An 11310-nucleotide genomic window follows, 5' to 3' on the forward strand; every position below is an offset into this window, starting at 1 on the left:
TGGTGTAGGCTGCTGCCATTCTTACATTACAGGTGCTGTCCTGTGTGTTGTGGTGTAGGCCGCTGCCCTTCTTATTCTTACATTACAGGTGCTGTCCTGTGTGTTGTGGTGTAGGCCGCTGCCCTTCTTACATTACAGGTGCTGTCCTGTGTGTTGTGGTGTAGGCTGCTGCCATTCTTACATTACAGGTGCTGTCCTGTGTGTTGTGGTGTAGGCCGCTGCCCTTCTTATTCTTACATTACAGGTGCTGTCCTGTGTGTTGTGGTGTAGGTCGCTGCCCTTCTTACATTACAGGTGCTGTCCTGTGTGTTTTGGTGCAGGCCGCTGCTCTTCTTATTCCTACATTACAGGTGCTGTCCTGTGTGTTGTGGTGTAGGTCGCTGCCCTTCTTACATTACAGGTGCTGTCCTGTGTGTTGTGGTGTAGGCCGCTGCCCTTCTTATTCTTACATTACAGGTGCTGTCCTGTGTGTTGTGGTGTAGGCCGCTGCCCTTCTTACATTACAGGTGCTGTCCTGTGTGTTGTGGTGTAGGCCGCTGACCTTCTTACATTACAGGTGCTGTCCTGTGTGTTGTGGTGTAGGCCGCTGACCTTCTTACATTACAGGTGCTGTCCTGTGTGTTGTGGTGTAGGCCGCTGCCCTTCTTACATTACAGGTGCTGTCCTGTGTGTTGTGGTGTAGGCCGCTGCCCTTCTTATTCTTACATTACAGGTGCTGTCCTGTGTATTGTGGTGTAGGCAGCTGCCCTTCTTATTCTTACTTTACAGGTGCTGTCCTGTGTGTTGTGGTGTAGGTCGCTGCCCTTCTTACATTACAGGTGCTGTCCTGTGTGTTGTGGTGTAGGCTGCTACCCTTCTTACATTACAGGTGCTGTCCTGTGTGTTGTGGTGTAGGCCGCTGCCCTTCTCACATTACAGGTGCTGTCCTGTGTGTTGTGGTGTATGCCGCTGCCCTTCTTACATTACAGATGCTGTCCTGTGTGTTGTGGTGTAGGCCGCTGCCCTTCTTACATTACAGGTGCTGTCCTGTGTATTGTGGTGTAGGCAGCTGCAATATTTCTTACATTACAGGTGCTGTCCTGTGTGTTGTGGTGTAGGCCGCTGCCCTTCTTACATTACAGATGCTGTCCTGTGTGTTGTGGTGTAGGCCGCTGCCCTTCTTATTCTTACATTACAGGTGCTGTCCTGTGTGTTGTGGTGTAGGCCGCTGCCCTTCTTATTCTTACATTACAGGTGCTGTCCTGTGTGTTGTGGTGTAGGTTGCTTCCCTTCTTACATTACAGGTGCTGTCCTGTGTGTTGTGGTGTAGGTCGCTGCCCTTCTTATATTACAGGTGCTGTCCTGTGTGTTGTGGTGTAGGTTGCTTCCCTTCTTACATTACAGGTGCTGTCCTGTGTGTTGTGGTGTAGGCCGCTGCCATTCTTATTCTTACATTACAGGTGCTGTCCTGTGTGTTGTGGTGTTGGCCGCTGCCCTTCTTGCATTACCGGTGCTGTCCTGTGTGTTGTGGTGTAGGCCGCTGCCCTTCTTACATTACAGGTGCTGTCCTGTGTGTTGTGGTGTAGGCCGCTGCCCTTCTTAGATTACAGGTGCTGTCCTGTGTGTTGTGGTGTAGGCCGCTGCCCTTCTTACATTACAGGTTCTGTCCTGTGTGTTGTGGTGTAGGTCGCTGCCCTTCTTATTCTTACATTACAGGTGCTGTCCTGTGTATTGTGGTGTAGGCAGCTGCCCTTCTTATTCTTACTTTACAGGTGCTGTCCTGTGTGTTGTGGTGTAGGTCGCTGCCCTTCTTACATTACAGGTGCTGTCCTGTGTGTTGTGGTGTAGGCCGCTGCCCTTCTTACATTACCAGTGCTGTCATGTGTATTGTGGTGTAGGCCGCTGCCCTTCTTACATTACCGGTGCTGTCCTGTGTATTGTGGTGTAGGCCGCTGCCCTTCTTACATTACAGGTGCTGTCCTGTGTGTTGTGGTGTAGGCCGCTGCCCTTCTTACATTACAGGTGCTGTCATGTGTATTGTGGTGTAGGCCGCTGCCCTTCTTACATTACCGGTGCTGTCCTGTGTATTGTGGTGTAGGCCGCTGCCCTTCTTACATTACAGGTGCTGTCCTGTGTGATGTGGTGTAGGCCGCTGCCCTTCTTACATTACAGGTGCTGTCCTGTGTGTTGTGGTGTAGGCCGCTGCCCTTCTTACATTACAGGTGCTGTCCTGTGTGTTGTGGTGTAGGCCGCTGCCCTTCTTATTCTTACATTACAGGTGCTGTCCTGTGTGTTGTGGTGTAGGCCGCTGCCCTTCTTATTCTTACATTACAGGTGCTGTCCTGTGTGTTGTGGTGTAGGCCGCTGCCCTTCTTACATTACCAGTGCTGTCCTGTGTATTGTGGTGTAGGCCGCTGCCCTTCTTACATTACAGGTGCTGTCCTGTGTGATGTGGTGTAGGCCGCTGCCCTTCTTACATTACAGGTGCTGTCCTGTGTGTTGTGGTGTAGGCCGCTGCCCTTCTTACATTACAGGTGCTGTCCTGTGTGTTGTGTTGTAGGCCGCTGCCCTTCTTATTCTTACATTACAGGTGCTGTCCTGTGTGTTGTGGTGTAGGCCGCTGCCCTTCTTATTCTTACATTACAGGTGCTGTCCTGTGTGTTGTGGTGTAGGCTGCTGCCCTTCTTACATTACAGGTGCTGTCCAGTGTGTTGTGGTGTAGGCCGCTGCCCTTCTCACATTACAGGTGCTGTCCTGTGTGTTGTGGTGTAGGCCGCTGCCTTTCTTACATTACAGATGCTGTCCTGTGTGTTGTGGTGTAGGCCGCTGCCCTTATTCTTACATTACAGGTGCTGTCCTGTGTGTTGTGGTGTAGGCCGCTGCCCTTCTTACATTACCAGTGCTGTCATGTGTATTGTGGTGTAGGCCGCTGCCCTTCTTACATTACAGGTGCTGTCCTGTGTGTTGTGGTGTAGGCCGCTGCCCTTCTTATTCTTACATTACAGGTGCTGTCCTGTGTGTTGCGGTGTAGCCGCTGCCCTTCTTATTCTTACATTACAGGTGCTGTCCTGTGTGTTGTGGTGTAGGCTGCTGCCCTTCTTACATTACAGGTGCTATCCTGTGTGTTGCGGTGTAGCCGCTGCCCTTCTTATTCTTACATTACATGTGCTGTCCTGTGTGTTGCGGTGTAGCCGCTGCCCTTCTTACATTACAGGTGCTGTCCTGTGTGTTGTGGTGTAGGCCGCTGCCCTTCTTACATTACAGGTGCTGTCCTGTGTGTTGTGGTGTAGGCCGCTGCCCTTCTCATTCTTACATTACAGGTGCTGTCCTGTGTGTTGTGGTGTAGGTCGCTGCTCTTCTTACATTACAGGTGCTGTCCTTTGTGTTGTGGTGTAGGCCGCTGCCCTTCTTACATTACAGGTGCTGTCCTGTGTGTTGTGGTGTAGGCCGCTGCCCTTCTTACATTACAGGTGCTGTCCTGTGTGTTGTGGTGTATGCCGCTGCCCTTCTTATTCTTACATTACAGGTGCTGACCTGTGTGTTGTGGTGTAGGCCGCTGCTCTTCTTATTCTTTCATTACAGGTGCTGTCCTGTGTGTTGTGGTGTAGGCCGCTGCCCTTCTTACATTACAGGTGCTGTCCTGTGTGTTGTGGTGTAGGCCGCTGCCCTTCTTACATTACAGGTGCTGTCCTGTGTGTTGTGGTGTAGGCCGCTGCCCTTCTTACATTACAGGTGCTGTCCTGTGTGTTGTGGTGTAGGCCGCTGCCCTTCTTATTCTTACATTACAGGTGCTGTCCTGTGTGTTGTGGTGTAGGCCGCTGCCCTTCTTACATTACAGATGCTGTCCTGTGTGTTGTGGTGTAGGCAGCTGCCCTTATTCTTACATTACAGGTGCTGTCCTGTGTGTTGTGGTGTAGGCCGCTGCCCTTCTTACATTACAGGTGCTGTCCTGTGTATTGTGGTGTAGGCAGCTGCCCTTATTCTTACATTACAGGTGCTGTCCTGTGTGTTGTGGTGTAGGCCGCTGCCCTTCTTACATTACCGGTGCTATCCTGTGAGTTGTGGTGTAGGTCGCTGCCCTTCTTATTCTTACATTACAGGTGCTTTCCTGTGTGTTGTGGTGTAGGCCGCTGCCCTTCTTACATTACCGGTGCTGTCCTGTGAGTTGTGGTGTAGGTCGCTGCCCTTCTTATTCTTACATTACAGGTGCTGTCCTGTGTGTTGTGGTGTAGGTCGCTGCCCTTCTTACATTACAGGTGCTGTCCTGTGTGTTGTGGTGTAGGCCGCTGCCCTTCTTATTCTTACATTACAGGTGCTGTCCTGTGTGTTGTGGTGTAGGCCGCTGCCCTTCTTATTCTTACATTACAGGTGCTGTCCTGTGTGTTGTGGTGTAGGTCGCTGCCCTTCTTACATTACAGGTGCTGTCCTGTGTGCTGTGGTGTAGGCCGCTGCCCTTCTTATTCTTACATTACAGGTGCTGTCCTGAGTGTTGTGGTGTAGGCCGCTGCCCTTCTTATTCTTACATTACAGGTGCTGTCCTGTGTGTTGTGGTGTAGCCGCTGCCCTACTTACATTACAGGTGCTGTCCTGTGTGCTGTGGTGTAGGCCGCTGCCCTTCTTATTCTTACATTACAGGTGCTGTCCTGAGTGTTGTGGTGTAGGCCGCTGCCCTTCTTATTCTTACATTACAGGTGCTGTCCTGTGTGTTGTGGTGTTGGCCGCTGCCCTTCTTACATTACAGGTGCTGTCCTGTCTGTTGTGGTGTAGGCCGCTGCCCTTCTTACATTACAGGTGCTGTCCTGTGTGTTGTGGTGTAGGCCGCTACCCTTCTTACATTACAGGTGCTGTCCTGTGTGCTGTGGTGTAGGCCGCTGCCCTTCTTATTCTTACATTACAGGTGCTGTCCTGTGTGTTGTGGTGTTGGCCGCTGCCCTTCTTACATTACAGGTGCTGTCCTGTGTGTTGTGGTGTAGGCTGCTGCCCTTCTTACATTACAGGTGCTGTCCTGTGTGTTGTGGTGTAGGCCGCTGCCCTTCTTACATTACAGGTGCTGTCCTGTGTGTTGTGGTGTAGGCCGCTGCCCTTCTTACATTACAGGTGCTGTCCTTTGTGTTGTGGTGTAGGCCGCAGCCCTTCTTACATTACAGGTGCTGTCCTGTGCGTTGTGGTGTAGGTCGCTGCCCTTCTTAATCTTACATTTCAGGTGCTGTCCTGTGTGTTGTGGTGTAGGTCGCTGCCCTTCTTATATTACAGGTGCTGTCCTGTGTGTTGTGGTGTAGGTTGCTTCCCTTCTTACATTACAGGTGCTGTCCTGTGTGTTGTGCTGTAGGCCGCTGCCCTTCTTATTCTTACATTACAGGTGCTGTCCTGTGTGTTGTGGTGTTGGCCGCTGCCCTTCTTGCATTACAGGTGCTGTCCTGTGTGTTGTGGTGTAGGCCGCTGCCCTTCTTACATTACAGGTGCTGTCCTGTGTGTTGTGGTGTAGGCCGCTGCCCTTCTTACATTACAGGTGCTGTCCTGTGTGTTGTGGTGTAGGCCGCTGCCCTTCTTACATTACAGGTTCTGTCCTGTGTGTTGTGGTGTAGGTCGCTGCCCTTCTTATTCTTACATTACAGGTGCTGTCCTGTGTATTGTGGTGTAGGCAGCTGCCCTTCTTATTCTTACTTTACAGGTGCTGTCCTGTGTGTTGTGGTGTAGGTCGCTGCCCTTCTTACATTACAGGTGCTGTCCTGTGTGTTGTGGTGTAGGCCGCTGCCCTTCTTACATTACCGGTGCTGTCCTGTGTATTGTGGTGTAGGCCGCTGCCCTTCTTACATTACAGGTGCTGTCCTGTGTGTTGTGGTGTAGGCCGCTGCCCTTCTTACATTACAGGTGCTGTCCTGTGTGTTGTGGTGTAGGCCGCTGCCCTTCTTACATTACAGGTGCTGTCCTGTGTGTTGTGGTGTAGGCCGCTGCCCTTCTTATTCTTACATTACAGGTGCTGTCCTGTGTGTTGTGGTGTAGGCCGCTGCCCTTCTTATTCTTACATTACAGGTGCTGTCCTGTGTGTTGTGGTGTAGGCCGCTGCCCTTCTTACATTACCGGTGCTGTCCTGTGTATTGTGGTGTAGGCCGCTGCCCTTCTTACATTACAGGTGCTGTCCTGTGTGATGTGGTGTAGGCCGCTGCCCTTCTTACATTACAGGTGCTGTCCTGTGTGTTGTGGTGTAGGCCGCTGCCCTTCTTACATTACAGGTGCTGTCCTGTGTGTTGTGTTGTAGGCCGCTGCCCTTCTTATTCTTACATTACAGGTGCTGTCCTGTGTGTTGTGGTGTAGGCCGCTGCCCTTCTTATTCTTACATTACAGGTGCTGTCCTGTGTGTTGTGGTGTAGGCTGCTGCCCTTCTTACATTACAGGTGCTGTCCAGTGTGTTGTGGTGTAGGCCGCTGCCCTTCTCACATTACAGGTGCTGTCCTTTGTGTTGTGGTGTAGGCCGCTGCCTTTCTTACATTACAGATGCTGTCCTGTGTGTTGTGGTGTAGGCCGCTGCCCTTATTCTTACATTACAGGTGCTGTCCTGTGTGTTGTGGTGTAGGCCGCTGCCCTTCTTACATTACCAGTGCTGTCATGTGTATTGTGGTGTAGGCCGCTGTCCTTCTTACATTACAGGTGCTGTCCTGTGTGTTGTGGTGTAGGCCGCTGCCCTTCTTATTCTTACATTACAGGTGCTGTCCTGTGTGTTGCGGTGTAGCCGCTGCCCTTCTTATTCTTACATTACAGGTGCTGTCCTGTGTGTTGTGGTGTAGGCTGCTGCCCTTCTTACATTACAGGTGCTATCCTGTGTGTTGCGGTGTAGCCGCTGCCCTTCTTATTCTTACATTACATGTGCTGTCCTGTGTGTTGCGGTGTAGCCGCTGCCCTTCTTACATTACAGGTGCTGTCCTGTGTGTTGTGGTGTAGGCCGCTGCCCTTCTTACATTACAGGTGCTGTCCTGTGTGTTGTGGTGTATGCCGCTGCCCTTCTTATTCTTACATTACAGGTGCTGACCTGTGTGTTGTGGTGTAGGCCGCTGCTCTTCTTATTCTTTCATTACAGGTGCTGTCCTGTGTGTTGTGGTGTAGGCCGCTGCCCTTCTTACATTACAGGTGCTGTCCTGTGTGTTGTGGTGTAGGCCGCTGCCCTTCTTACATTACAGGTGCTGTCCTGTGTGTTGTGGTGTAGGCCGCTGCCCTTCTTACATTACAGGTGCTGTCCTGTGTGTTGTGGTGTAGGCCGCTGCCCTTCTTATTCTTACATTACAGGTGCTGTCCTGTGTGTTGTGGTGTAGGCCGCTGCCCTTCTTACATTACAGGTGCTGTCCTGTGTATTGTGGTGTAGGCAGCTGCCCTTATTCTTACATTACAGGTGCTGTCCTGTGTGTTGTGGTGTAGGCCGCTGCCCTTCTTACATTACCGGTGCTGTCCTGTGAGTTGTGGTGTAGGTCGCTGCCCTTCTTATTCTTACATTACAGGTGCTGTCCTGTGTGTTGTGGTGTAGGTCGCTGCCCTTCTTACATTACAGGTGCTGTCCTGTGTGTTGTGGTGTAGGCCGCTGCCCTTCTTATTCTTACATTACAGGTGCTGTCCTGTGTGTTGTGGTGTAGGCCGCTGCCCTTCTTACATTACAGGTGCTGTCCTGTGTGCTGTGGTGTAGGCCGCTGCCCTTCTTATTCTTACATTACAGGTGCTGTCCTGAGTGTTGTGGTGTAGGCCGCTGCCCTTCTTATTCTTACATTACAGGTGCTGTCCTGTGTGTTGTGGTGTAGCCGCTGCCCTACTTACATTACAGGTGCTGTCCTGTGTGCTGTGGTGTAGGCCGCTGCCCTTCTTATTCTTACATTACAGGTGCTGTCCTGTGTGTTGTGGTGTTGGCCGCTGCCCTTCTTACATTACAGGTGCTGTCCTGTCTGTTGTGGTGTAGGCCGCTGCCCTTCTTACATTACAGGTGCTGTCCTGTGTGTTGTGGTGTAGGCCGCTACCCTTCTTACATTACAGGTGCTGTCCTGTGTGCTGTGGTGTAGGCCGCTGCCCTTCTTATTCTTACATTACAGGTGCTGTCCTGTGTGTTGTGGTGTTGGCCGCTGCCCTTCTTACATTACAGGTGCTGTCCTGTGTGTTGTGGTGTAGGCTGCTGCCCTTCTTACATTACAGGTGCTGTCCTGTGTGTTGTGGTGTAGGCCGCTGCCCTTCTTACATTACAGGTGCTGTCCTTTGTGTTGTGGTGTAGGCCGCTGCCCTTCAATAAAAATAAAAACTTTTACAATATTCTGCCACCCCCTATGTATATGGACAACAGTAGCCAGCCAGCCCCTATATGGACAACAGTAGCCAGCCAGCCCCTATGTATGGACAACAGTAGCCAGGCAGCCCCTATGTATATGGACAACAGTAGCCAGCCAGTCCCTATATGGACAACAGTAGCCAGCCAGCCCCTATGTATGGACAAAAGTAGCCAGCCAGCCCCTATGTATGGACAACAGTAGCCAGCCAGTCCCTATATGGACAACAGTAGCCAGCCAGCCCAGTATGTGATGTATCACACAACAGTAGCTACCAGCTCCCTCCCTCTGCTTGCACGCTCCACAGCCAGAATAACAAAATGGCGGCGATCGCGGGACCTTTTATAGAATCTAAAACCCGCGAGAATCCAACAGCAGGATGATGGCGTTTTGCCTCGATTTCAGATCTGAGCCATATATATATATATGTACAGTATTGAAAAGTGGGTGAAAATTATTGTGGCCAGTGAAATAGAACCTATTGATATGTCTTCTATTTTGACATGTGACAGATATCATAATACTAGTATGGCTCTTTTGTTGTGACATTATGGTCATTTATCCAGATATGCAGAATTATAAACCCATATGTACAGTATAGATTTTAAATTAAATGATTCCTGTGAAAATGTTCCTTTTTTAACAGACTAAATAAAATGAAGACAAATAAATGGCAGCTAACGATACGGAGAAAATATAGAAACATGTTTAACTTTCCAAGACTATTCATAGCATTCAAGGTCATTAGTAACACACAAGTGATAGCAATACATATTCTATACACATTAACAGGGGAGTCGCCATATGGACACAATTGTGCAATGTACACGCGAGGTGGTAAAACATATAAATAGCAACATTGTGTCCAGCAAACCAGTCACTGGACATCTCTCCACCATGAAACTGCTTCTGGTCTGTCTGCTCCTCGGAGCTGCCGGTGAGTCTCATTAGCTTACAGATACCATGGTGCATCTAGTGGTAACGGCTTTATGTGTTATATTGTGTAATGGTGCCGCGGTGCTAGTCAGTGTGTCATCTCTTACAGCTGCCTTGGAGGATGATAAGATAGTCGGAGGTTACACCTGTGCCGAGCACGGTGTTCCCTACCAGGTGTCCCTGAATGCTGGGTACCACTTCTGTGGAGGGTCAATGGTTACCAACCTGTGGGTGATCTCTGCTGCTCACTGCTACCAGTCGTAAGTACAGTCATTGTACTGTGGATGGTGTTTATAATGGTTGGTTGGGTGGCTGGGTGGTTGGCTGAGTAGTTAGTTGGTCAGTCATTTGGTAGGCTGGTTGAATGGCTAGTTAGATGCCTGGTTGATCTCTAAGGACACTTTAAAAGTCTACTGTCTGCATGTCAGAGATCATATACTTACTGGTCATTTTTAATAATTTTATAGACTAAAGCAAGTATTATTACAATATTAATGCTAGTTTTGTTCGACCTGCTTTTCAAAACATTAGAGTTGTAGGGCATACCTAGAGCTGATATATTATATATGATATACATTATCACTATGTGAATCATTGAGTTGCTGAGTGAAGTGGAATCACTTCTGCTGGTGCCCATAAGCTGTGTTATATCTCACAGTATAGATGTGTCAGAGTGGGCTACATAAGTCTTACTTCCCCCCCCATGTTGTCTCCAGGATCCCTTAATAATCTCAATAAGCAGATTTACACTTCTCTGTCTGATTGTTCTGTATCTGTATCTTCATCCAGGAGCCTCCAGGTCAGAATGGGAGAACATAACATCTTTACAACTGAGGGCACCGAGCAGTTTATCAACTCTGTCAGGGTCATCCAACATGGCGCCTACAACTCCAGAACCCTGGACAATGACATCCTGCTGATCAAGCTCGCCTCCGTCGCCACCCTCAACGCCTACGTCCAGACTGTTACTCTGCCTTCTGGCTGCGCAGCCTCTGGCACCAACTGCCTGATCACTGGCTGGGGAAACACACTCAGCAGCGGCAGTAAGTTACAGATCACTAACTAATGTCCATTATTTGCCCCGGACCTGGGTGGAGAGTTACAGCTGTAGTCCAGGAGCTATTTGCAATGTTAATAAGCTAGTAAAGTAACTTTTTTGTGAAAAATATTGTTTTTGTCTTCGAAAAAAGAAAATAATTTTCATACAAATAGAAATGTTTATTTGATAAAATGCACAAATATAGAGCATTCAGAGGCATTCCCGACACCGATAATTCCTTATACAATGGAAAGGAAATGACGGCTTTAGTTTGGAGGATGTATAAGGACATAGAGTATTACAGCAACATACCGTATACAGGAAGATGGAAGAATATTAAATACAGCTAATTAATAACTGTTTTCTGCAGCCAACATGCCAGCCGAACTGCAGTGCCTGGACGCCCCCATCCTGACCACCGCTCAGTGTAACAGCGCCTACCCAGGAGAGATCACTGATAACATGATCTGTGTTGGTTACATGGAAGGAGGCATGGATTCCTGCCAGGTAATGTCACAGCTGTATCACTATGGTACTGAGACCATGGTATCACTATAACATGTATGTGATGTACACACGCTGTATGATCACACAGTAGGCAGCTTAGTAATTATCCAGTACCCATCATGATGTGGTATGAATGTCTAACAATCTCTCTCTTGTGCTCAGGGTGACTCTGGTGGACCCGTGGTCTGTAACGGACAGCTCCAGGGTCTTACCTCCTGGGGATACGGCTGTGCCCTGAGGAACTTTCCCGGTGTCTACACCAAGGTCTGCAACTACAACGCCTGGATCTCCAGCACTATGGCCTCCAACTAATCTCCTACATAATATATTTATACAGAGCATTTCATCTCATGTTTATCATCAAGTCTTTCACTTAAAGTAAAGCTTTATAATTTGTGTTCTGAATAAACGTATTTCTTGGTGACAATGTGTGTTATGGTAGTTTTGTACTTATTGCCATAGAGTGGGCATCACACCTAATAGGGCAATAGTTGTATCTCAGCACTCTGAGACAGATACAGTAATTAGTAGAGGCATACTTTGCCAACCCTC

General features: G+C 49.2%; 1 protein-coding gene across 1 annotated transcript; it reads left to right on the forward strand.

The window, feature by feature from the left end:
- Positions 1-9173: 9173 nt before the first annotated feature.
- Positions 9174-11070, forward strand: LOC148516916 (trypsin-like). The gene is made up of 5 exons (XM_088479408.1): positions 9174-9213; positions 9322-9472; positions 10002-10255; positions 10622-10758; positions 10921-11070. Exons 1-5 carry the CDS (start codon positions 9174-9176, stop codon positions 11068-11070), a joined length of 732 nt encoding a protein of 243 aa, XP_088335534.1.
- The last annotated feature ends 240 nt before the right edge of the window (positions 11071-11310 follow it).

Source organism: Taudactylus pleione, unplaced genomic scaffold (assembly GCF_031769625.1).
Source record: "Taudactylus pleione unplaced genomic scaffold, aTauple2 ptg000231l, whole genome shotgun sequence".
Lineage (NCBI taxonomy): Eukaryota > Metazoa > Chordata > Amphibia > Anura > Myobatrachidae > Taudactylus > Taudactylus pleione.